Source organism: Candoia aspera, chromosome 1, assembly GCF_035149785.1.
Source record: "Candoia aspera isolate rCanAsp1 chromosome 1, rCanAsp1.hap2, whole genome shotgun sequence".
Lineage (NCBI taxonomy): Eukaryota > Metazoa > Chordata > Lepidosauria > Squamata > Boidae > Candoia > Candoia aspera.
The window spans coordinates 70,365,813-70,393,738 of record NC_086153.1 but is presented as its reverse complement, the minus strand read 5'-3'; the positions used below and the strand labels follow the sequence as shown (position 1 = coordinate 70,393,738).

The 27,926-nt window shown below is 38.6% G+C and overlaps 1 protein-coding gene across 1 annotated transcript in view; it reads left to right on the top strand.

Moving 5' to 3' along the window:
- Window positions 1-27,926, top strand: part of FMN2 (formin 2) — a 172,989-nt gene that overhangs the window by 93,675 nt on the left and 51,388 nt on the right. Inside the window, 4 exon segments of the mRNA XM_063306373.1 lie at window positions 5,218-5,279; window positions 24,231-24,322; window positions 25,140-25,269; window positions 27,736-27,882. Of these exon segments, the coding sequence (XP_063162443.1) occupies window positions 5,218-5,279; window positions 24,231-24,322; window positions 25,140-25,269; window positions 27,736-27,882 (431 nt within the window).

Genomic DNA, 27,926 nt, shown 5'->3' with positions numbered 1-27,926 from the left:
AGGCAACAATATGTTGGCCAGCAAGGCAGCCTCCAGAATTGCCTGAGCAGGCTTATGGTAAAATTGGCTTTCATTTCATCCAAAGGATACTGTGCCATAAATGACCAGTGTTGTCCTTATTCCTGGCAAATAATACTGCATTGAGTAAGGAAATGACTAAGGCGGGTCATCTCATTTCTGTCTTACTAAAAAGCTGCTTATGAGAGTAGAGTAATACATATGTAGCCATGAAGCCTCATATATAGGAATAAAGGTCACTGATATTTGTTTCAAAATATAGAATTATGTGCATAATCAGTTTTTTTTACCTCAGCTTTCTATTCTAGCAAGTACTGGAAGGTATCTTAAGATTTTTTTTAAAAAAAGTAAAGTATCAGAAAAGTTTAAAACATTAATTCAAATGAATACTAAAATGAACAGTTAAAAAGTGTGGAGAAAAGGATGCACCTCTACAAAGTTGTGAGGGTCAAATGAAATTCCAACAGTTGGGAACAGTGCTGCAGAAAGCCTTGTCCCAAATGCTACAAATACAATGGGGATATTAAAAGGCCTCTTGTATCGATCAACAGCAGGACAGGATCATAATGGAAGATCTTAGTCACATGAATAGCCATGTAGATTTTTAAAGGGTAACATCAACATCTTAACTGTGCCAGAGAAACCACTGGCAAACAGTACAAATCTTTCAATGCCAACAATAGTATGGCAACCATCTGCATTTTATTTCCTGGATGCTATTTTCGTACATGTCTGTGCTGTATTTATGTGCTATAATAATTATAGAGTTGTTCTTGTTGTGTTTTATATCCTAATATATGGGCAATGGTATGAAATACAGGCACTGTCCTGCATACCTGTGCCGCTGAAGATACACAGGCCTGGTACCATTGTTTTCCCCAGACATTCTCTTATCTCATGCAAGTATTCAAACAAAAGTGTTCTATTGCTGTGTATCTCATTCTTTGGCAATCTTAACAAGCTTCAAAAATTTAAAACAGAAGCTATACCGTATTTCATGTACACCAAAGTTAACATTTTTGAGAGGAGGGCAAAAGCAGGAGCTCCAAGACAGAGTTTAAAAAGAATGCAAAAGCACTGTGCGGTGTCTTTCCTCAAAAAGCAGAAAAGTTTTATTCAAATGTACATTCCATAACAGTCATCTTTATCATCAGTTTAAGGGTATGCTGCTCTTCCCATAGTAAAACAAGCTTACTGTAGCTTACAAGAACTGCAGAAAAGTTTATGTAATTAAAAAATAGCCTTTTAAGAGAATTCACTAACAGAAGGCATCATATTTTAGTGGTTATACAAATATGAATAGGCCAATTAAAGCATTTCATTAATAAATATATGACAAGATTAATCAGTCCATTAATCATATACACTCAGGCTTAACATAATTCAAATAGTAGTAAAAGAAATTCAAAATGATCTAATTTCAACAATTTAACAACAGTTCTTCAGCAAGGCTCTATTAGTCTAGACAGATGGAATTCCAACCAAAAGGGGGCTGGAAGAAAAGCAGATAACTCAGTATCAATCCTGGGGGTGGTTAGCACCTTGAAGATCCCATGAATTAAATGAATTTAACTTAAGAACTTTTTAAAGTCTCTATCTTGGATTTTATATTTATAGTTTTATTTAAGAATATTGTTTTATTGTATTTTAATCTTTATTATTTTACTGTAAACTGCCCAGAGTCACTCATTGAGTGAGACAGGCGGTGACAAAATTTGAAATATAAAATAAATCTGCTTCAGCTCCAGATACTGTTGGCAGAAGTAGTCTTATATGGCTAGACTGTGAATCTGCAAAGAGCCAAACAGCAAAGAAACCAGACTTTGTAGAGCTTGCATTTAGTTAAAGTACACTCTAGGCCAGGAGCTTTGAAATATTTTCATATTGTGGAATCTGTTAATTAAAAAAGAAAAATCTTGGAACACCTGATCAAGAGGCAAAGCGCCAGTGATAGAAAATTGGCTGCATTCAAGTGATTTTTGTCCTGCATTACTCTCTTGCAGAACCTCATCAACTTCTCACCGAACCCAATTTGAAAACCACTGCTCTAGGCCACCTTTGTAATTAGAACCCACCAGAATCTTATTCCTGTTGGAAAATGACCAGTTTTGTGGTCTTTTTAGGAGCAGATATCTGGCATTTAACTGGGGAAGCATTTTGCATTTTGTATCTTAGAATTCTGTACAGCTTTTTATTACAAGCACAATATTTTATTAACAAATTATATTTAAACTGGCTTTTAAACTGGCTACCCCTGCCCTTTGCAAATCTCTTTAAATCCTTTTGAGAGGTTTAAACATTGTGGACAATGTTATCTGTACAATCAGATTCAATCTATTCCATTACTGAAATGTCTTGCAAGCTTTTGTTCATAATGAAGAATAAAGTGTATGGCTAACCATGTACAATTTCTCCTTATTGAAGATAGAAAATGACAACTTGGGTCTGTATAATAAAGCATCTTTTCCTCTTCCTGCCCCCCCCCCCCCCATCTTGTTCTTTATAAACTCTTTACTTTCATCCCTTCGGCTTTGCCTGTCATATTTAATATGTGGAGGGCCTTCACTGGCTTAAGACTGTACTTGGATGTTCTAGGTAGGTGATCTGCTTTGGTTTACATGTAAAATTACTTTTATATAGAACTCTACTCTGGTCCATTATGATACTGATCCATTTTGCTATTCAGGTGAGGGAATCTGAAAGTTGTATGTTTCTCATTTGTTGAAATTTTTAATGCAGTTTAAGGATATAGTTCAAGGATTATGTGTTTGATTTTGGAGGGCTTTTTTTTAAAAAAAGAAAAGTTAACTGTTACTGTTTTCAAGAATGAAAGCAGTAAAATGTCAAATGTGTTAACCTTTAAAATATTTCATGCAGATGTATAAAAAGATAAATAAGTTATTGGTAAATAAAATGTTTTGTGCACATGGGTAAATGAGAGAAGGAAAGAAGTGAAACAGAATAAAACATTTGAAAAAAAAAAGGAAATTACTTTTTCAGACTACTCTGAAAATAAGGATATATTCTGAAGAGAAAGAATGTTATTTTCATCTTTTTAAATTCTTTCCTCCAAACTCTAACTATCCTCTGGACTCTGCTTCATGCAATCAAGATCAACATTTCCTTATTTATATATTCTTTTATTATACTGTAACTAAAGTTATATTTCAGACCTGTAGGGAGAAAATGTGATGAGTCCCAGACACTGAATTTTATCACTAAATGCTTTACAGCAATGAAAAACAAATGAGCATGAATTATATTGTCTCTAATCTTGAGGTGTATACATAAAATCATTTAGAAAGGTACTGATTTATAGAGGGCAATGTAATCTGTTGTTAAGTTTTTGTCAGGAATTGTCAGAGGAAATTCTAGCTAAGTTTTGCTCCAGGTCAAGTTTTGCCTTATAGGTATATAGATTAAATAGAAAGCAGAAGAAAATGCTAAATGGAAGAGAGGAGAAACATGAAAGCAATTGCATTGTAACCAAGGGACTTTTCTCCCTTTTTTGGGCTGGGTGTACGGCACTTAATCGAATTCAGAAAAGACATCAGTTTTGTGTATGGATGGTTTTCAGAGTCAGGAAATGCATATTTTTCCTCTGAGGAAAGAATATTTGGGGTAAATTGAAATTCAGGAATATAGCCCACATGGACTTAGTGGTACAAGAGTACCTTCTCTCTTTTTGGGCTGTTTTGCTCACTTGGGAATTTCTGATTTGTGTCAGCTTTAATTAAGGCTTTAAACTTTGCTTTAGTACTTATTTTGTAAGTGTAGGTTCTACCCAGACCTGAAATTCTGACAGGATGTAAAGGATTATATAAACCAATTTTAAATAAATAAAGGACCTTATTAATAACACCACCAGAAATCCAACTACAGGGCATGTAGAAAGCCTGCCTCATGGATAATTCTGGACTTGATAAATTATTACTAAACATGGTCCACGAATTTAACAGAAGCCCATTCAAGATTTAAAGAAACAATGGCTTTCCTTAATAAAGATGAACCAATATTTTTGAAATTGCCCCACTAGATCATGCCAGTCTGCTCTGGCATGATGTAACCAGGCTGCATGGTTAAGAGACTGGTATACATACTTCTCAGTCTGAAAGTTTCCTGCCTATCAGAACTCATAGAAATTTGACCTCCTTCACTTGAGATCTCTGTATATTAAAAACTAATTTTGCTTAGGTAAAGGTAAAGGTTTCCCTTGACGTAAAGTCCAGTCGAATCCGACTCTAGGGGGCGGTGCTCATCTCCGTTTCTAAGCCTTGGAGCCGGCGTTGTCATAGACACTTCCGGGTCATGTGGCCAGCATGACGACTCGGAACGCCGTTACCTTCCCGCCGAAGCAGTACCTATTGATCTACTCACATTTGCATGTTTTCGAACTGCTAGGTGAGCAGGAGCTGGGATTAACAACGGGAGCTCACCCCGCCGTGCAGTTTCGAACCGCCGACCTTCCGATCGACAGCTCAGCGGTTTAACCCGCAGCGCCACCACGTCCCTACTAATTTTGCTTAGTTTCTTCATTTTTAAACAGCACTAAGACAAACTTTTGAAATAGTTTTTATTGAATTCTGTATTACTAGCCTAAATCCTTATATCTTCGCTATTATTAAACATGTTACATGTCCTTCCTGGTTAATCCTAAATGAAACTTTCCCTTTCGAAGTCATACTGATTGAACTGTTTGTGTAATGGCTAACTACATAAGTTGTTTTCAACAAAGCGATATCTATGGATATCTGTTCCATAGAGATTTTATATATCAGTTGGCTATCCTGTCAGGTTGATCCATGGATTAAACAGTTAAAAACTGAAACTCAACTAGAGACAGGTCTCCTGTGCTACTTATTTGCATACATTTTTGATTATAATTGTAGTTTTTTTAAATCAGACCATCAAACTCTGGTGTAAAGTTTATTGTTATCCTTTGACTTTTGCTGTACTTATGGGTAACAATAAGCTCATCCCATGCATGTTTATGGGGGAAAGATTGCTTGACTTTATTAAAATTTGACACCAGATTCCACCACTTTTCTTTTCTACAGTCAGATGGAGCACTTTTTCAAAGCATTAATAAAGTTTAACCCACTAATCCAGTATGTCATTTTAAAAAAAAGCTACTGTACTGTGCTTAGTCTTTTTTTGATGTATAATCTTTTTTTTTAATTTTGTCTGCCTTTTTCATAGCTGTCATGAACTTGGACAACTCTGTGGTGGACTTAGAGACTCTTCAAGCCCTTTATGAGAATGTGAGTAACAAAGCAAAAATATACATGCACTAATTATAGTTTACAATGTTCGCCAAAAAAAATGGCAGAATCATAATTGTGACTGATTGTATTGCTATGGTAGAAAAATATCACAGTGACAATCAAATGTAAATACCATGCAAAAATTGAAGGAATAGTACCAATTGTGAAATTGGACAGGCCTGGGTTCAGTATTATAAATTAGGGTTAGATTTACTAACAGAGCAGTCACACAGAGGTGGAGAAGCCATGATGGATTAATTACCAGAAGGCAACATTTGTTGGGCTTGTGCCAAAAGGGGGAAAGATAGAAGAAACTGCATTCTTCCTTACAACCTTTTTCTTTCTTTGTTGAATGTGTTGCTCCCGTTGTGTTATGTGCCAGTTTAATGCCTAGTGCACTCTTCCCCATTCTGACTGTGTGTCAGATAGGTGTACCAGATTATATCCTGTAGTTCCAGTGTTGTCCTTGTTTCAAGGTTTCCCAAAAAGATTTATATCATCTTATGGACCTTTGGATATCCTTGTAGGAGCAATATGTTGCCTCCCTAAGACATGTGATACAATATACTGGAAAAACTTCATGGTAAAATATATTTAGAGAGCCATTTTAACCACTAGGTTAAGGCATCAGGCTAGAAATCATGAAACTGGGAGTTCTAGTACCACCTTAGGCATAAGGCCAGCTGGGTGACCTTGGGCCAGTCATTCTCTCTCAGCCCTAGGAAGGAGACAATGGCAGAACATTTCTGGAAAACCTTGCCAAGAAAAATTCAGGGACTTGTCCAGGCAGTGTCTGAGAGTCGTACACAGTTGAACGGATACATGCACACACACACACACAAACACACTAAATTTTGATTTATGCTTATTTGTGTGTGTCATGAGTACTGATGGCGAGCAGGAGGGGGCCTCTATCCAGGGGGGGAAACGCATGCGTAGTACTGAGGAATTAAGCAGCCATTCAAAGAGACACAGATCAGACCCGCCTTAACTTTTGGGGTTTATCTGTCTGGGTTTTCCCACGCTTCTTCAGTTTGTTAGGATTTTCTGTCTTATGTAGCAGTAATAAACACTAGAGACCTACTCCTCGTCTCAGTGTGATTCCTGACTGTTAGGACATCAATCCTAACAAACTCCTACTTCCATTGAAAGAGGGAGGGACAAAGAAAAATAAAGGAGAGACATTTGGAAAATGTCTTCAGAAAACCAGGAAATTCGGCAAGCCATCCAACAATTGGCAGGAGCCCTGCAACAACACCACCAACAAGTAGACCTCCAGATCAATACATTACAAGCTGCCATGCTACAGCAGTTACAACAACCAGCTCCGATTAACCCACAACCGGTGCCAGCAGCAGCAGCTCCACCAGTAGTCTTGAGATCCCAGGGCAGTCTACCAGAGAAGTTTGGAGGAGAAGCAGGACAGTTGAGGACCTTTCTCACACAGTGCACAATGTTCTTCGACAGCGGACCGGCAGAGTTTCCCACAGACAGAACCAGAGTCACCTTCATTCTAAGTCTGCTAAAGGGACCAGCAGCCAAATGGGCTATTCCCATGGTGGAGAACAACGACCCAATTCTCAATGACTACCAGAATTTTCTGGCAGGGTTCCGAGCACACTTTGATGACCCGATCAGAGAGGTCACTGCCAGCTGGGAAATTTGGAAGCTCAAGCAAGGCAAAAAGAGAGTGGGAATCTACACTGCTGAATTCAAGCTGTTAGCAGGAGATCTGGACTGGAATGAAAGTGCCTTGAAATACCAATTCAAACAGGGGCTGGATGAAGAAATTAAGAATGAATTAGTGCGCCAGGGAACGCCAGCTACCCTAGAAGCTTTATATCAGTTGTCTGTGGTCATAGATGCCAGGCTAGAAGAGCTCAGACAGATGCAGGGAGAAATGGGGGCCTCAGAGCGCTTCCAGGATTTCCAGCTCTCTCTGCAGCATCTCCTTACTCAGGACCAGAGGAGCCGATGCAGATCGGGGCAAGCAGGAGGCCTACTTCTGAGGCTGAGAGTCAGAGAAGGAGAGAGAGACCCCTCTGTTTCTACTGTGGAGTCCAGGGGCACATGGTGAGAGCTTGCCCAGCGAGAAGCCAAGCAGATTCCATAAAAGCCCCAGGGCAAGCAGCTGAAACAAGAGCCACCTCTGCCTCTACTTCCAACCAGGGAAACTCCATCGGTCTCCCTCCACAGAGCTCAGCAGGGAGACCATCAATCAGTTAAGAAGGGTTCATTCCGAGGATTCCAGGCAATCCTTTTACTACTTACCAGCAATAATGCACGTAAACCCAGAGCATCAGGTCAAGCTAGAGGCCCTCATGGATTCCGGAGCTTCCACCAATTTTATTGATGTACAGACTGTACAAGACCTCAACACCCGACCATAGAATTGCCATGTCCCATAGAAGTGGAGACCATTGACAGCCAGCCCCTCAAGGCAGGGCCGATTAGAAGGTTCACAGAACCTTTGCAGCTAACAACGGGAGACCACACTGAGTGGATCCAACTTTATGTTACGGCATCACTTAATGTGCCTGTAGTCCTGGGCACACCTTGGCTGAAGATCCACAACCCATTGTTGAACTGGACTACGGGAGCAATCTCCTTCCCAGCTAAGGAATGCCAGCACCACAAGATTCAAGCCGCTCTCCTCTCTCCAGCAACCAACGCAGTCACGGAAGCAGGGGGGGTCCAGTTGCCAGCCAAGTATGCAGATTTCGCAGACGTTTTCAGCGAACAAGAGGCCACAGCACTACCCCCCCATAGGGACTGTGATTGCACCATTGAATTGATACCAGGAGCCAAGATTCCAGCAAGGAAACAATATCCCATGTCCCCCAAGGAACTAGCCACCTTAAAGGATTACTTGGATTCTAATCTCCAAAAGGGTTTCATCCGACCATCTACTTCCCCAGCATCTGCTCCTACCTTCTTCGTACCAAAGAAGCCTGACCCGTTGGCACCGGCAAAGCAGGAGGCACCCATGAGAGTGGTACACAATTTCAGTTCCCTCAATAAACTTACAAAAAAAGAAAATTATCCCATGCCGATAATATCTGATCTGCTGGATCGCTTACAGAAAGCACGCATTTTTATTAGGTTGGACCTCAGGAATGCGTACAATCTGATCCAGATGAAAGAGGGGCATGACTATCTGACTGCCTTTGACACCAGGTTTGGTAAATTTGAGTACCTTGTTTTGCCCTTTGGCTTGTCTAATGCAGGGGCCATATTTTCCCGATTTATGAATCAAATTTTCTCTGATTTACTAGATAGGTATCTGGTCATTTATCTAGATGACATATTAATTTTCTCTGAGGATGCTACAACTCATGTAACCCATGTACGTAATGTCTTACAAAGACTGAGAGAGAACAAGCTGTTTGCCAAGCTAGAGAAGTGTGCCTTCGATTTAACTGAATTATATTTCCTGGGCTATAAAGTATCAACAGAAGGCATATCCATGGATCCGTCAAAGGTCCAGGCAATTCTCTCTTGGCAACCCCCCCAAAATGTGAAAGATGTACAGAGGTTCCTAGGGTTCTGGAGTTTTTACAGGAGGTTCATAAAAAAATTTAGTGACAGGGCTAAACCCCTCACACAGCTTTTGAAGAAAGGATCAAAATTCATTTGGGGGGAGAGGGAGCAAGCAGCCTTCCAAGACTTCAAGCAACTCTTTGCATCCCAGCCGCTGTTAAAACACCCTGATCCCATGAAGCAATTCATAATGCATTCAGATGCTTCCGATATTGCCATTGGGGTGGTGTTATTGCAATATACAAACAAAACTGAGAATACATTGCTTCCTTGTGCCTTTTTTTCACGCATGCTCTCACCAGCAGAGAGAAACTATGATGTTTTTAACAAGGAGTTGCTAGCAATTAAAGCAGCATTCCATGAGTGGAGGCACTGGCTAGAAGGTGCAGCCTTTCCTGTGGAAGTTTGCACCGATCACAAGAATTTACAGCTTCTACAAAACACCAGATCCCTCACCCCACGCCAAATCAGATGGAGCCAGTTTTTCTCCCATTTCAATTTTGTTATTTCTTATGTTCCCGGGGCGCAGAACTGTTTGGCAGATGCCCTGTCTCCTTCCATTCAGGCAACCCCCACTACTCACCAGGAGGTACAGGCTACTATATTACAACCTCACAACTTTGATCAGTCTATGAGGAGGAACCAGACAGAGCTTATAGCAGCAGGCAGACAAGCAGAGGACCTATTTACAAGAGTCAGAACTCAGCAGCAACAAGACCTGTATGCCAGGGCCAGGATGGATGACCTCCAGAGGGGCCCGCAAGACACTGCCTCGCCATTCAATGTGGAGACAGGAATCCTCTGGCATAGCGGGCGATTATACATTCCCCCCTCATTGAGGGAAGAAGTACTGAGACTTTGCCATGACCATCAAACGGCAGGCCACGGAGGTGTTTTCAAAACTCTCCATAGAGCTCTGAGAGACTACTGGTGGCCTAAGATGACTGCAGACATAAAGGGCTACGTGGCTTCTTGTCATACCTGTAGACGAGCCAAGCCTCTCCCAGGGAAGCCCACAAGACTCTTGCAACCCCTACCCACCCCCAGTCAGCCTTGGGATACAATCTCCATGGATTTCATCACTGATTTACCCCCGGTCCAGGGGCTGACTTCCATACTAGTGGTGGTGGACCTTTCCACTATAATGGCGCATTTTATTCCTTGCAAGGGCCTCCCATCTGCACAAGCCACAGCGCAGTTGTTCATGGACCATGTTTTTAGGTATAGAGGCATGGTAAATCACTTGGTGAGTGACAGAGGCCCTCAGTTCACTTCCAGGTTCTGGAGGGCGCTTTTCCAGTCATTAGGGGTCCAGATCCACCTATCATCATCGCATCATCTGGCTAGTAATGGGCAAGCTGAGAAAATTAACCAATGGTTACAGCAGTATCTCAGGTGTTACACCACTTATCAGCAAGACAATTGGCTAGCCCTACTCCCCATGGCAGAATTTACATATAATAATTCTGTGCAGGCCTCTACCAAGATGTCTCCTTTCCAAGCACTCTACGGGGTTAACCCTTGGGTGTTGCCCACCTCCTCCCAGCAGGGAACTGTTCCAGCCGCAGCTGATTTTCTTAAAGAGCAACAAGCCGCACAGGAATTGTTAAAGGAGCAGCTGAACAGGGCAAAGAGTGCTTACAAGAGAGCTGCAGATGCTCACAGACAAGAGGGGCCAGCGATTGTGGTAGGAGACAAAGTGTGGCTCTCTACCAAGTTTTTGACCTCTACCAGACCCTCCAAGAAGTTGGACTCTAAGTTTGTGGGCCCTTTCACTGTGGTACGGCAGATAAATCCAGTGGCTTATCGCTTAAAGCTGCCAGCATCCATGAAACTCCATCCAGTCTTTCACAGAGCCTTGCTAGCCAAAGACCCTCCCCCAAGTACCTTGCGATTGCAAATACCGCCCCCTCCAGTAATTGTGGAGGGGGAGGAAGAATACAAAGTCGAGGAAATTCTGGACTCTAGGAGGAGGGGAAGGGGCATCCAATATTTCATACACTGGAAAGGGTACCCTGAGGAAGAGCACACGTGGGAGAATGCCAGAGATGTGCATGCACCAACGCTGGTTCATCGATTCCATCAGCTTTTCCCTCACAAACCCAAGCCTCACACTCTACCAGAGATTCCTCACTTGTCTGAGCAAGCAGAGGAATCCCAAGCAGAGGAGTTCGTAAGTTTGCAGTTTCCACCCCCGCCTGAAGCCTTGACACCAGTAACAGAGGAGGGAGGGGAACCGCAGACCTCCACCTCGGGCTTGCATTTCCCAGGGGGGAGGGGGGATGACTCTTCTAATTATCTAGCTATTTTCCAGCAGCAGCCAGCTGGGCCAGAATTGTTATCAGACCTGGAGACCAGCATTGATTCGTCCTTGGAGGAGTTTCCCTTTGAAGACTTTCCATCATTGCCCAGTTCCCATGGGAGCTTAGAAGGAGACACAGACTCTTATCAAACCTCTGGAAGGGAGGGGGCTGAAATGGAATGTGAATCTGGAGGGGAGGGTGATGTCATGAGTACTGATGGCGAGCAGGAGGGGGCCCCTATCCAGGGGAGAAAACGCATGCGTAGTACTGAGGAGTTAAGCAGCCATTCAAAGAGACACTGATCAGACCCGCCTTAACCTTTGCGGTTTATCTGTCTGGGTTTTCCCACGCTTCTTCAGTTTGTTAGGATTTTCTGTCTTATGTAGCAGCAATAAACACTAGAGACCTACTCCTCATCTCAGTGTGATTCCTCACTGTTAGGACATCAATCCTAACAAACTCCTACTCCCATTGAAAGAGGGAGGGACAAAGAAAAATAAAGGAGAGACATTTGGAAAATGATTCCTGACTGTTAGGACAGTGTGTATGTGTTTATAAAATCAGTTGCTGTTCACTGTAACAGGTTTTATTGTGTAGTCAGACATCTTTACTTTTTATATTTTTATACATCACACAGGCATACATTTAAATAATTCTTTAAAGTCATTTATATCCCTGTATGTTTATGTTCTCATACCATATTATTCTATATTCTACATTATTTTTGTTCTGCATATTCTTTGATCTGAGTTCATGTTAATTCTGCAAAGCTTTCATTTCATAAATTATAAATTACATTGTTTTTACCTAAATAATATATCAAAAAAGAAATAAAGTCCCAACCACTTGCAATGCAAAGAAAATATACTTTAAAATGCATTTTGAACTAATAATTTCTAGGGAGATGAAAGGAGAGGTTGGTCAGCCATTTGCTGCAATTTCTACATGATGTTCCTTCTGAAAGCCTTGCCATGTGGCAAAAGTATTATCTAATCTAATGTTCACGTATCTTGGCTAGTAAGGTGAGCTAGAAAAGACCTACAGGAAGAGGAGGAAGAAGGTGGCATGAGCCACCACAACTGTACCTCTGCAGTGGGGATTGTCCAGCACCCAGGATGTGCCAAGAGCCACCAGTTCTTCCACGTTGAGATGATGACTGATCAAAACTACTTGAGCACCCAAGCTCTAATGGTTCAGTGGCCTTGGGTGCATTCTGTTTCTGGCTGGGTCAAAATCTGAGAAAAAGGTTAACAACTGATTTGCACAGACTAGACCAAACCACCAAGATAATATCCTTGCTCTTCAGATGTTATTGTTACCTTGAAACTGTGCCCTGTGCCATTGTAACAGTACAGGTCTCTTCACAAAGAAGCATTCTCATTAGCAACAGTTCCTGGGATGTCCACATGATCATGCAACTTGTCATGGTCACATAGGTATTCTAGGATACATTCCTAAAGAATCTGTTTTGGTACACAATTTTTCTTTGGTATCACTTCCTGAATTGCCCATGTGATCATCAGATAGTATATAATGGGCACCCTTTAAGACTGAACAGGAACGAAAAGTAAAGAACAAAGAAAAAGTGGATACGCCTTTTCTGTTTCATATATTTAGTAGAGTAGGTATAACAACATGCACAGGTATGTAAGCCCACATACACAGATTTAGCAGTGACTAGATTTCCTTTGGGAGCAGGCATCTGTGTAGCTGCCAAGTATGATGAGAATGGAATGCACAAATTCACCAGAATCAGTGGCAGAATTTGTTTGTATCACTAGCCAAGACCATTACATAACTCATAAGCCACTTTAACTGCTCAGCCCTAATACAGTGCTGTAGCTTTTTTATGTCATTTCTTATTTGTAATAATTAATAATTATTAATTATTTGTTACTTTTAAATTGCTTTTTCTTCTTCCTCTCCTGGCTGCCATGTTTTTCATTAATCAATGCTGATGTGAATTTGGAGAACAGCAAGTGACGGTGAAGACAATAAGTTTGAAAATAGTTTCAGTGTGACCCATACTTTTGTGTCTCTGTCTGTGTCTGTGCCTTTGAGTCAGTTTTGACTCCTGGTGACTGCCTGGACAAGTCCCTGCAGTTTTCTTGGCAAGATTTTTCAGAAGTGGTTTGCCCTTGCCTCCTTCCTAGGGCCGAGAGAGAGAGATGAAACTTCTCTCTCTTCCCCAGTGTGAATGACAGTCACCTGAGGATTCAAACAAGGGTTCTTTAATCTCTTCCTTCCCATTACAGAGTCCAAATAAAAAGATTCTGCAAAGAGCTCCTTCTCTATATAAGTGTTCGTATAAAAGAATGGACAAAAATATGCCAGAAGTTCTGTTGGGCTTTACAGTGAAGAGAGTAAATGAATTGTGGAATATACTCTTCTTATTTTTAATTACAGGACTATTACAATTAAAGACCTATTGCAATTACTGAGCAGTGTTGCTTATTAATAGCTACAGTACTAAGTTAAGGAATGTTTTAAAATAATACTTCCTTTTTAAAAATAATTTTTATTCAAGAAGTTTTCACAAAGATTAAAAAAACAACAGAAACACAGAAGAAATAGAAAAATAAAAAGATTATAAAAGGGTAAAAGAAAAAGTGAAGAATAACAAAAAAGAAAGAAAAAGAAAGATACCTAAAGAAGCTACTTCCAATCTCCTTTCCAAAAGTTGCAGCCATAGTAAGTACCATCTCTACCCTCCCGTGTTGCACATCATAGCTCCCTTCTTCCCATAAACAAACCTTTTTAATCAATAAATCCTGAAATCAGCAGTTCATTTTTAGCCATTCTCAGCAAAAAATCTATAAAGGGTTTCTCATCTTTTATAAAAGTAGTTGTGCTTCCCTCCTTAATCAAACAAGTCAATTTAGCCATTTCTGCAAACTCAGCCATCTTCACAATCCATTCCTCCATTATTAGTGTTTCTGTAGTCTTCCATCTTTGTGCATATTATAGCCTCACCACCGTTACCATATATAAATTAAATAATTTATACTTTATAAATAGTATTTTCTAACATTCTCATCAAAAATCATCATCTTTCTTGGAAGATTATTTGGTCCAATACTGAAAGGGTTATTGGATTTATAGAAGAGAGCAATGCAGGATCCTAGCAATTTAAAGAGCTTTATTTTTATTTTTATTTTTTTTATTAATTTTTATCCTGCCTTTATTACTTTATAAGTATCTCAAGGCGGTGAACATACATAATACTCCTTCTGCCTCCTATTTAAAGTTCATTGTCACTACTTTTAATTCTGGTGACAGGAAAAAGTGATATGTATGTGTGGTAGATTTGGAAATACCTGGTTTGGGGGCTGGTTTTTGGGCGATTTATCATTGTCAACGGCAGGGGACTTCCATATTGATTTTTGGACCAAATTTTACATTGAATATAAGCATTCCATCTTGTTTCTATTTGAATATTAGGTAGTCTGAATTCTCAATTTAACAAGAATGATGCCTCTTGCTTGTCTCATATAGGAGATATGAGGCAAAATATGCATGAATTATTCTACTCGGTAAGTTTGTGAAAATTGAGTCTGAAGCTGCCCTGAGCGAGGACACAATTTCATTTGCCATTTTCAGGACCTTAACAATTAGAAAAGAAAAGAAAAGAAAAGAATGCCTGCATAAAGCTGTCTGCAAAAAAAGACTTCCTGATTCATTTTGAATCCTTTTATGTTTCTTCATTTTTTTCTTGTACAGAAAGTTTAACAAAATGTTCAAAATAAAAGTTAGCAGCATTCATATTCTTCATTTGGTCATGTTCGACATAAAGAACAATGTGGGATTTGTTTTTTTCATGGGTCTGTACTTATTGAATAAAACTACCCTGTCAATGCAAATAAAAAAACAGAGGAAGCTGGGACTTAAACCATTAGCCACCTAGCTCAGTATTGGGTGCTGTAAAACAGGGGCCCGAATCAGCTGCTGCCCAAAAATCCTACATCATGCAGAGGTTGAATGGCAATATAACTGTAGTGCTCCAGATGCATAGTCTTGTACATGGTCCAGGATGGGGGTTCATTCTCTTCAGTACTTAGAGATGCCTGAGATTGAACCTAGGCTGTTCCACAGGCACACCAAGTGCTCTATGTTGTGGTCCACACTGAATAAAGTTCAAGATAGTTCTGTCCATGTAGAGTAAAGTTTTTTAGATGGCACAGTATAGTTGAGATTAATGTAATTGAGATAATGTGAATTATACACTACTATAAAGTACATGCCACAATGAGATTATGAATTACATGCTGCTCCAAAGCAACCCACTATAGGGTGAGGAGGAAGGAAAAAGAAGAGATGGTTATTTGCTTTCTCATCCAGTGGTAAAATAGGACCTGGATGTGTTTAGTTCATACTATAATACTGTAGTGGTATCTGCTGCTTCTCCAGGCAATTTCATAATACTGCCACCCCCAAGGTCTTAAGCGGAACTTGTGATAACACATTTAATTATAGAGGGCTTATGTGATTGCTCATTTTTCAGACAATGTCATGGAAAGCTCACAATAGGCCATTAAATGACATGCTGCTAGATTATGAAAACTTTTTATGCATTTTATTGTTAGTATTAGCCAAGATCACTTGTTGCCTTCAGATTTGAAAATATTCAAGGGGAAAATTTTAACCCGAATGTTTAGCACATTCTTTATACGGTGGGTGGGTTTGTTTTGTTTTGTTTTTGATCAGTCTTGACTTCTGGCAACTGCCTGGACTAGTCTGCAGTTTGCTTCGCAAGGTTTTTTGGAAGTGGTTTGCCCTTGCCACCATGCTAGGGCTGGGAGAGAGTGACTGGCCCAAGGTCACCCATCTGGCTTCCTGCCTAAGGTGGTACTAGAACTCACCGTCTCCCAGTTTCTAGCCTGGTGCCTTAACCACTACACCAAACTAGCTCTACTCTTTATAGTTAGGAGATTCTATTACTATTAGAGTGATATAAAATGTGATTTATTTATTTTTAGAATGATTAAGATTCCTGAGCATTATTTGGCCAAGTTATCTTTATAGAATAGAGAAGAAAGAGTGGTTGAGAGCCTTCATGTTCTGAAAGGCTGGCCTTTTCTCTTTCACCAGAATCAGTGATCAGCATCAAAGTTACAAGATGCAAATAAAGATTTAGAAATGATTCAACAAGGCAAAGTTAACAGCAATACCATTTTTATAAGTGAAAAATTATTTCTGCAATTATGTTATTTCCTAGACTTATTTGGTGTCAACATAAGCATTTATGGAATTACATTTTCAGAGTATTTCTTCTTACTTAGATGAGCTATATATAATGGTGAAAACTTTAGATTACATACAATTCATATGATTTCTGCTAAATATTTTTATCATGCATTTCTACTTAAAACACTCTAAGTGGCTGAAATGCCTAACTGACTGACTCTTCTAATGAAAAAGTAAACCCAAGTACAATTCTGATCTGCCATTGTCACCAATCATTTTGCTATAAATATGTTGGCTTAGATAATCATTTCCTTAATTCCTCCATAAAGAGTGTTAGGGTGATGGGAACTGAACTGTTCCTGTCCTCCTTAGTCTTTGACCCCTGATTTCTGCTCTAGGAGATGATAAATTACTTATTTGAATTGATTAGATTTTAAGCAAAACCTGAGTTAACCCCCTCCCCCATACCCATACACACATTTTAGAATATGCTGTTCCTCATTCTAAAATTCTTTATTAACTTACATGACCTTTTTTGTTATTTTTCACACACTGCATTAATTGTCAGATCAGAACATTCTTTTCACTATATAGTTAAAACATTGCAGTGCAAGTTCTCAGATATTCTTTTTGATCTCTGCAACATATGGGAGCATTTGTTTTATGATCTTTCTTCAAAATGTAATCACTTTTTTGCTGATTACATATGTTTGGCATTGTGCTTTTCCTTCGAGATGTGAAAGAAATTTGGGCAGCCTCCAAGTCTAAACACACCCTAATTTCAAAAGCCACAATCCCGAGGCTCAATTCCTGTTTACTGAGGAATTCAAGTATTGTTAGACTACATAGTTACTAAATACATTGTAGTCCTTTAATCTGTCACCCTACAGCAAAGGACCCTAGTTGTTTAGGTTTATTCATCTATATTATTTTGAGACAGTAAAGATATATTTATCTAATCTTTACACAGGTATTCATTTTGTTCCACAGTTCCTATTAAGTTTTCCATCTGAAAAAAGTAGACTACCATTTGTTCAAGGAGAACACTGTTATCATTACTTTCCTTTGGCCTTCACAGTTTCTCTGGATTTATTTTGTTTTCTAATTTTAAGTATATATTATGCATTTTTATACACACACACACACACACACATATATACATATACATCTACACATACATACATATATAATATATATATAATATAAAGATCTTGTATCAATTGTTCAGCTACCACTGTGCTTTTGTATTGAATAAACCGCTGAGCTGCCGATCGGAAGGTCGGCGGTTCGAAACCGCGCGGCGGGGTGAGCTCCCGTTGCTCGTCCCAGCTCCTGCTCACCTAGCAGTTCGAAAACATGCCAATGTGAGTAGATCAATAGGTACCGCTTCGGCGGGAAGGTAACGGCGTTCCGAGTCATCATGCTGGCCACATGACCCGGAAGTGTCTATGACAACGCCGGCTCTAAGGCTTAGAAACAGAGATGAGCACCGCCCCCTAGAGTCGGACACGACTGGACTTTACGTCGAGGGAAACCTTTACCTTAAAAAAAGAGCATCCAAATGACTTGGGAGTTGATGAACTTTTCATTTATATGTGGAACTAATATTTAAGATGGACAACTTAGTACATACACTATAGTGTTTCTTTAAAACAACATGGGACTTTTTCCACAATTATATTTCAATTATATAATACCTTCCTTTGGGAAATCTGTTGTTCAGTCTAGGGGTCATCTTGGACTCACAGCTAGGGCTTTTGCACAGTTTCATCTGTTCTGCCAGTTGGATTCTTTCCTGGATCAGGAGGCCCTTGTGATGGTCAATCACGCCCTAATTCTCTCACAGTCAGAATATTGCAATGTGCTGTACTTGGGGGTACCCTTGAAGACCACTTGGAAGTTGCAGCTGATCCAGAATGCAGTGGCATCAGCTGTATTGGGCATGCCTTCGTATGCCCATATGATTCCACTGCTCCACAAACTGCACTGGTTGCCATTAGGGTTCCAGGGGCAATTCAAGGTACTAGTTATGTCCCATGAAGTCCTTCCTGGCAAAGGACCAGGTTATTTAAGGGACAGCTTATCTCCCATTATCTCTGCCCATCCAGTAAGATCAGGCAGGTCGGTGCACTTCAGGTCCCCTCAATCAAACAGTGCCATCTATCAGGACCCAGGAGGCCTGTCTTCTCTAGAATAAGATTTCCTCTGAGATCTGTTTAGCTCCCACCCTGATGATGTTCCACAAGTTTTTAAAAACCTGTCTGTCCTTCCAGACCTTGGGTTATTTATTTATTTTTAATCGTTGTCCTATTTTGAGTGTAAATGACCCAGAATCATTCTAGAGTCAGGTGATTTCTAAAATACATAAATAAATACCTGGAAAAACCTCTGTTTTCCTACTGTTAAATATGGTTTGACATTTTAAAAACTTATTATTATTATTATTATTATTATTATTATTATTTAGGAAATGCCATATAATTTTTTTAATGTATGTATGCTGACTGGCATTTTGTCTACAATGATATTACATACATTTTGATGCTTACTGTTGATTATTTTGCTGTTCTGTTGTTTTTCAAAACCACTTGGGAGGTTTTAATTCTACAAAATAGCTAATTGGTCATCTTTTTATTATAATACGCTTTACAAAGATTAACATAAATCCTAGGATTTAAATGCCTGCAGAAAGATAGACTGGCAAATGAACACTCACCCATTTAAATTAAGTGGTCATTCTACTACTGCTTTCTCTGCATGATGATTAAAAAAAAGAATACTAATGCACTAAATGACTATTGCTGCTGCTTTATAAAACCAAACTCCAGCTGTACAAATAGCCACCTCATTTTGGCTAATGAAAGAAACTGAACTATTATTAGCTTTTGATTACTTAGAAAGCCGTTCGTACTCAATAACCAACTTGCTAAGATTTCAGTTTCATGGACTGAGGAGTCAGAATTAATGAAATATTATTGATTAAAAAATAGGAGTGTGGGAAGAATTCATGTTTCATGTTAAGGCAAACTTAATTTGCATTAAGTTTGCACTAGACCGTCTGAACTGAAGAAAAGTGTTACCATCCTTCTAGACAGAAGAGAACTAGATAGGGAAAAGGCTGAGGACCAGTTAGTGCAGTGGAAAGAAGAGCAAAGAAATAGGTGGTGGTACTGTTACGTGTGCTAATGAAAAACACCAATTAGCCATGCAGTCTGAGTCTCTGGAAGGAATTTGATAGAAACAGAAGCAAGTTCTATATTCCATTTTTTTCCACCAAACACTGATTGCAAGAATGGTCAGGAAAAGAGAGAACATGTACAAGTACAGAGCAAACAGGCTTGCTTGTATAGATGTAGGGAAGAAGATTTAGGCTAGGGGCTGCAAATTTGTGTCTCATTTACTGTGCTTTATTTCTACAGATTTGTATACAAATACCTTGTTATTTGAAATAGTAGTCTTATCATCCTCATTCACAGACAGATAAAACAGATCTTGGGAAGGGCAAAAAAATAATAAAACAAGCTGAGGCTTTGGTCATACTGTCTATTCCATTTGTATACAGTCATTGCAAATAAGATGAAATGTATATATACTTGAGCTTTTGGGGGAAGAGGGGAACTTGTTACTCTTTTCAATTTGTTTCCTTCACTACTACAATCATTACAGTCAGTTAAGGGGTCAGCCAAAAGAGAGTTCCTGAAATTGGCTTTGTTAACCACAGATATAACTCTGCTATAGCAGATAATATTAAACTTATTTATATGCACCTGTAAAGAACTTTGTCTTTATGAACAGCCATAGATTTGTGAGCTCTGAAGACTGCCTTGCAAGACGTTTCCACCAAAATGTTTTGGTTTCTAATGTGGAGTATAATTGATAGGGAACTGTAAAAGAATATATAGTAATCCTACATTCCATTTGTTCTGTATTATAATTAGTTTGCACCCAGTGGGTTTCTATTTAACTTATTTCAATGTATCATTTCAAAGATGTGTCAAATGTAATCAGGAGCTAATGAAATTTTATGTGAACCATCTGCTGAATATTCCTTTGATAAAGTGTCTTTGAGGGGAAAATTCCTCCTTTATTTCCTATGTATGTTTAGCTTAGGTTTTAAAAAAGAAAAGAAAAAAGGAGTGATATATAGCCAAAATTATCTTTAGAGGCTTCTACCTCATCACCCAAATGATATGTTACAAAATTCTGCTTGCATCAAAGAGATCCGGTGACCTATTCCCTGGACATGTTCATATTGGTGTGATAGTATGTTTGTAAAGAAGCAAAACTGCATTCACTTGCTGTACCCACTGAGCTATCTTGCCTTTGCAACATGCACACTGGTACCTTCTCAGATGTGCCCCACACACCCAAACCCCTGCATCAGGGAGGCTTTCTGGCTCAGAATAAATTAGATGTCATGTGGAAACTGTGTTTGATTTTAAGACTCAAACCTAGAGACATTTTCCTAAGAGATTAGAAGTCTTCAAGATGTTTGCTGTTTTTCTCCCAAATAATGGTATAAACAACATTTCCACCATGATGTATGAATATGTAGTAATCTAACTGATGCAGAATAATAACTTCCAAGCCCACTTGTTATTGTTTGTGACACTGATCCAAATCAGGGGAGGGGAATGCTTAATCCTTTGCCATCTCACAAAAGTTTCATCCAGATATGTTGTAATCAGGAAAAAATTAAAGAGGAAATGAGCTTTAGTCTATTTTAAATCTCATCATTTGTGAGAGCCTGGTTGGATCTTACCTATGGCACACTGGATAAGAACCCAAATAGTAGGACATGACAACAATTTTTAGAGGTTGATACTCAGAATCATATTATCTCTGATTCTGGAGGTTGTAGGTAAGTAGGGTGACCACTGGACACTGATTAGATTTAGCCTTGGTGAATTTGTTTTAGTGTCTGTTTAAGTTAGGGGCCATTGTAAATCCCATAGTTGAAACTTAGGGGCCATTGCAAATTCCATAGTTTAACTACAAGTTTCTTCTAAATTCTCCCCCATTTAGCTTCACTGAATGTTGGAGTTCTAATATTATAAAAGAGAGGTAAAATTATCTTCCAAGTCCACCCTTTACTTGCATAAAGTCCCAAATTCCTTCAGTAGTAATTCTTGATAGTAATTTATCAGCAAATGGCCAGTTTAGATATAGAAATAGTGTAGCTTTAAAATACATATAAGGAATCTTTAAAAACAAACAAACAAACAAAAACTCTTGAATGTTAAAAATTCCTCTTCTGTTTGTATAAAATCATAACTGGTAATTTGAAGAATTTTTTAACTTGAAAGATTTCAATAATGATCACATAGGATCAGCACAGAGTAGATTTATACCAGCAGTGGGTATTTGTAGCCTCCAGATTTTGCTGAACTACAGCTTGCAGCATCCCTCGTAATTGGCTATGCTGAGGTTATTGAGAATTACTTCTCAACAACTTCTGAAAGATAGCAATAGCAATTGTTGCAAAAGGTGATTATTATGCTACTGCTTTGTTGATATTTAAATACTTCTAAACACATCCATCAGCCCAAATGCATGGAACATGTTCATGTGAGTCATATAATGGCAATGCCATTATAAGCATAATTTATATGAGCTGGCTGAGATAAATTTGTAGTATTGACCTCTTCTTAGGCCCTTGAAATGTGTCTGTTTTGGGGGAAAAATGATAGACTGATTAGTGTGATTTAATTTCTTTAGATATGTTTATTAAAGGTCCTGACATTTCTAAGTTTGTATTTATAACCAAACCTGAGAGTATGGCATGGATGTGTACTAATTTATAGACACCCTGTTGATTGTGTGACATGTTATTTTGTATTATATTATAGGGAGTATATATCTCTGGAGTCACAGGATTTTCTTTTTCTTTTGTATTTTTGTATTTTTTAATATAAGCTGCCTGGAGTCATTGTGGAGTTGGGTGGCTTCTAAATCTAAGAAATAAATATTTATAAGTAAGCAATGAATGTATTTTTGACACTGGCCTCTATGGAATCAAAATATTCTGCTTATTCTGGAGAGATTAAGTATACTTCACTCATAACAGATGTCCTAGGCCCACATATGTTAGAAGCAATGCTGTCTTCTGTTATCCTGGATTTTTAATCATACTTGCCTTTCTCTCCTACTATTTATCAGATGCTGGGAACCCCTCTGCATGCATAAAAAATAACAGAGGGAACTAAGGAACTGAATAATATGTAATTTTTTAAAGAGCCTATTTCAAAGAGGGTACACCTCTTTTCCTACACACGTGTGCTTCTTATTCATTTTGTTCCAGATGGGGATTTGGGCTAATGGTTCATCGTTCAGAACATTTCTTAATCTTTTGTAACTCTACTTCTGATTGGCTGCAGTAAATCTCAGAAAATCTAACAAGATTTGGATAGCCACTACAGAAACATGGATTTGCCAAAACATCCTGCAGCATTAATTTAGCATAATTTTTCCCATGTGGCCTGCAGCCCTAGGACCTCTGAATCTGGCAAAGTATCTCCTCCCACCTCCACCCTCACCACTTCCCAGGATTGTGTCTTGCATGCTGATTGTTGCTGGCAGTGACATTTAGTACTTTATGCAAGTTTTCAACATATGACTTGTATGTGTATATCTGGTACTTTGCTATAACTGTGCATGTTCTGAAAAATAAAGCTATCACTGCTCCAACACAGATTCATGCATAATTCATCATATTTTGGATTATAATATTAGAAATCTGATATTTCTTCTATACTGCGATGTTTTCAATCATTTTGTATTATGTATTGTGTTTTTTTCAATTAGTCTTTCTTCACAAATAGACTGATGACTGTATCATTTATAGTCTAATTATGAACGTTGTCAGAGTCTACTACCACAGTTCTTGCTAGTTCTTCTTCAGTTTAGAATTAAAGTTTCAGTTGAAACATCCTTGCAGATTAGATGCTAGATATTTCCTTTACAACATTGGATTATGCAAAAGCATTAAAGATTTTACACAGCTTTCTTTCTGAATGTATAAATTATAAGGCTGATGGCTTAAGAGCTAGGATTATGGTGAGGGCCTAAGCTATATGTCTTGGTTTCAGCTTCAGAAAGAAGGACATGTTCTTGCACACATTATAAAGTTCTGTGAATGGAATTCCATTTAGGAAAAGTCCCTTGAAAATACTTCAGTCTTTAAAATAACAATTACTCAGCCCAACCCACCTCACAGGGTTGTTATTGTGGACAAAATAGGAGGCCAGAGCGTTTCAGTATGCACACTGCCTTGAGTTCTACAAAATAAAGGTGGGATATAAATATAAAATATTAATAACAACAACTGTTGTTTTTTACCTTGAACAGAATACTGCTGGGGGAAAAAAAGTATCTCCTAACTCATATCTGTAAGGCAGCCCTTTCCAATTTGCTGTGTTCCAGATGATAAGTTGCAGAATGCTTTAACAGAATTTTCACTGTATTTGTTCGACTGAATCTCCCATAACTTCTCCAGACTAAATAAAGTCATCCTCAGTGTGAATTTAAAATAATGAATGCCTTTACAGTATTTAAAATGTTTTTCTCTCCCATTTCTATTGAAAAAGCAATAAAAGTGGCTTTGTAGTTCACAGTATGCATTGTCTTAATGCATGCTTAAATGGAATGACTTATTGGAAATGTTTAGTGCTCAAAAGTACATAGGTTTTTATTTAGTGATAGTTGTCTGAGTAAGCATTTTATACATAACATTATTTCATGAACTACGTTTATTACATAGAGTTGTTAAAATGGAATATGTGTGTGTATTGAAGAAATTATAATTGAATGGTTACAATTAACTGTAAGTATTACTTAATTTCCTAGATATTTATTTATACAATTTATATATAACTTCCCATTCATAATTGTTTCTTTATATTTGTTGATCTTTTTTTTAAAGAGAGCACAGTCTGATGAGCTGGAAAAGATAGAAAAGCATGGCAAATCGAGTAAAGAAAAGGAGAATGCCAAATCTTTGGACAAACCTGAACAGTAAGGATACTATAAACCATCTAAGTTGATTGGAGAGAGTCAAACCGTTAATGTTCAGGTTGCAACAATGTCTGATGAATGTTCCCATCCTCTTCAAGAAGAAGTATCTAAACCTGTAGAGACCCCAGATCTATAAATCCAGCTAGCTCATTGGTCTTTTTTTAATCTGTTTTTTTCTGCTGATGATGAGCATGCCACATTAAGCATCTGAACCCAAATTCTGAGCCCTAGTAACCGATTAGCACTGTTAGTCATTTTTTAGGACCCAAATGCTTTCATAGGCCCAGTATTTTAATATATCTTTTCTTTCCACACACTCTTTTTTCCCGCCAAGGCAGGTGCTAGAACATTTCTTTGTTGGGATATCAAAGTTCTTATGGGAAATTAAAATGGTAGTCACTGGGGTACATGTTTGCAAGACTGTTGTTTTCCCATTGCTTACCACTGGCTAAGGTGAGGTGGTAAGGTGAGGGAGGCATCTGTATCTGCTGGAAGTCTCATCTCAGGTGGCTCCAGCAATTCCACTGCCACTCCCAGGGAAGGAATGGGCCTCATTATTCTTTAGTCTCATTGTCTCCAGAACTGCTAAATACCCCCTGCCTGTTACTACTCCTGGATGAACTTGTTACCTTTTCCCCTGTGTTTGGGTTCAACAGATATACAGATAATCTGTTCCTGTTCAGAACAAATTTTCATTATTCATTGGTTAATTGGGCATTGTTTTGGACTATAATTTTGAGACCCACCTTTTGGAAGAAAAATCCCTTGTCAAGTTCTTTTAATAGATCTCAATCATATTTTTCATTAACTTCTCCAGGTTTCTTTATGAGCTCTCCCTGATTCCCAACTTCTCTGAACGAGCCTTTTGTATCCTGTTCCAATCAACATTCTCTGAAAGCATTTCCTCTCTCCGAAGCAAACTTGAATTGCTGCAGAAACTGTGTGAGGTAGGTTCTGGGCCATCTGATGTGAGAGCTAGCTTGGCTGATATTTAATCTTCCTCATTCAACGATACTCATATTTCAAAAGTTTTATTTACTTTACATGCTCATTAAATGTGAAGGAGAGCAGTCCTGCTGAATGGAACATTTTATGATTGTGCTTCAAGATCAAAGTAAATCTTAAGATTTGGCTTTCAGTGCTGAAGTATAACATCACAAGTCTATAGCCAATGCACATCAACCTCTAGAGAATAATGTACCTTCTTCTTGTGCCAAAGCAAAATCTCTCTTTGTAACAAGCACTGGCTTCCCTTTAGTATTTCCAAACAAACACGCTTTTTTTTTTCTTTTGGAAGAGCCTTAATTTTTGTAATAATATCTAATAATCAGCCCATTGTAATTTGGATGGCAATGGCAACAGCAGAAAACTCTCTCACACTTAGCTATATAACAATTAACCAAATATTAGTTAATATTATATAGGCTATATAATCTTGAAGATATATCTACTGTATAACTTCAAGATTCTTCTTCACCCTCAAGTAATAATTGTTCTTGACAATGCTGATTACAAAGATGATTGTGAAACTTGTGGAAGGAGGATGCACCATTGTTTCTGCTTCATCACATCCCCCTTTTTTCAGTACTCTCAGTTCCAAGTGAGACTTTCATACCTGTATTTCTCCATGGGAAAAATCTACAAGGAAATGACAGATTGCTTTAAAATGTTCTGTTAAAGACATGCTCCTCAGGGGACTGAATAATTCCTCAATCACCAAACCTGGTTGCCTTACTTTTTTCAAAGCTTGCTTCATGGTTGTTTGCAGCCTGTTCTGCTGCAGCTGCTGCTACATTGAAACCAGTTTCCTCCTAGTTACAGCTTTTTGCTCATATGATTGCAGCCAGTCAGGGATCAACCCACTGATGAACTTTTTGCTGTCATTGTCCCATATAGCTGATGAAATTTAGCTGGAAGCAGTGTCACTGAGGGAATAGAAAGTCCTTGCATTGTCCTCCTCCTAAAATGTGGAGAAATTTTCATGGAAACCCATCTACTTTATATGACCCTCCCCCAAATGTTGAATCCACTATTACCAATCTTATGAGAATGGGCATAGTATGCAGAGGAATAGTGGAGGAATAGTGTATCTACTTTGCTGAAGTAATTGAGTCAGTGTTCCTGTTTAATGTACATTCAGAGTGGTGGCCTGCCTATTGATTGATTGATTGATTGATTGACTGATATCCCACTTAAGAGAACAAGGAGGCGTACATGGAGCTATCCTTCATTTTATCCTCATAGCATTATCAATATAACCATTTGTTCTTTTTTAAGAAGAGTGTTCTTTTTGCTTGTCAGGCTTTTCATACTGTAGCCATCAAGAATCCTGTGCCTGAAGGAAAGGATGGATCTGTGCCCCCCTTATTACAAAGCTCTGTAGGTTTTTACATCTGCCAAATCAGGAATATTCTTTACAAAGTTTAATTTGCATGGTTTCATTTTGCCAGATGCCTCCTACCATTCAGAAACGTCTGTGCTGACTACGAGGCTCAGCTGAGGGTTCCGAAGCTTGTGTGGTTCTGCCAAGTATTTCAGCGCTGGCATGGCTAACTCATTCTCCTACAGTTGCTGCTTGTCTCTGTTCAGTCATGTTCCACTGTCTGCTTAGTCGTTGTAGGAGGCTGGTTAATGCAACGCTTCCTGCATCTTTTCTGTGGTGGTTTCACGTCAAGAATAGTCTCCAGAAGTGATTATTGTATTGGCTCTGTGCCCCAGCCTGTCATGCTAAAATTGTTCAGTATTACTGAAGAACACTTAGCATAAAGAGACTTGAGCAAGCTTTGGCAAAAATTGACAAGGTGCTGGAATATGTCTTTGTACTTGAACCTGGACATCTCTTACTCTAAACTATAGTTCACAAGTTTTGTTTCTATTCCCTCAAGCAATGCTAGAAAAGTCCTTCTCCTGTGGTATGGGTGGAGAACTTGTGTCATTATAAATGTTGCTGAACGACAACTCTTGTCCACCCTGTCCAATAGTGGAGTGCTTTAGTGACATTTAAAAGGTCATAAGCTCCACAGCCCTGTACTACTGTTCTAACCTTAAAATAAAAACTACATTTAAGCTCCAAGCTCACAGAGCTAATATTCCTGCATCTGTAAATAGCACTGAGGTATTGGATTGAAATGTTCAATAATTTGTGTTCTCAAGTTATACGTTTCTTTGATTTTTTTATAACTATTTTATTAGTGATACATGTCCATAATAGTAAGGAATCAGAAATGTAATTATTACTGAAATTTTAGAATCTTGATTATTTTGGGATCATTCCAATACGAATATGAACTATTTAAAATTAAATTGCATTAAATTGTTTTGACAAGTGCTACTTGTTTATATACTTTTTATTAAATAAAATGAAATGTTTCTAACATGTTGTATAGTAACTGCTCTGCATCTTGTTTCCCCAGATGTTGAAAAGTGGCTCAGGAGTTATGCGGGTTTTAGGCTTGGTCCTGGCTTTTGGGAATTACATGAATGGTGGAAATAGGACAAGAGGACAAGCAGATGGTTTTGGATTAGACATACTTCCCAAACTAAAAGATGTCAAGAGTAGTGTAAGTTTTACCTCCTATACCTCAATTGCTATGATATTTAATAT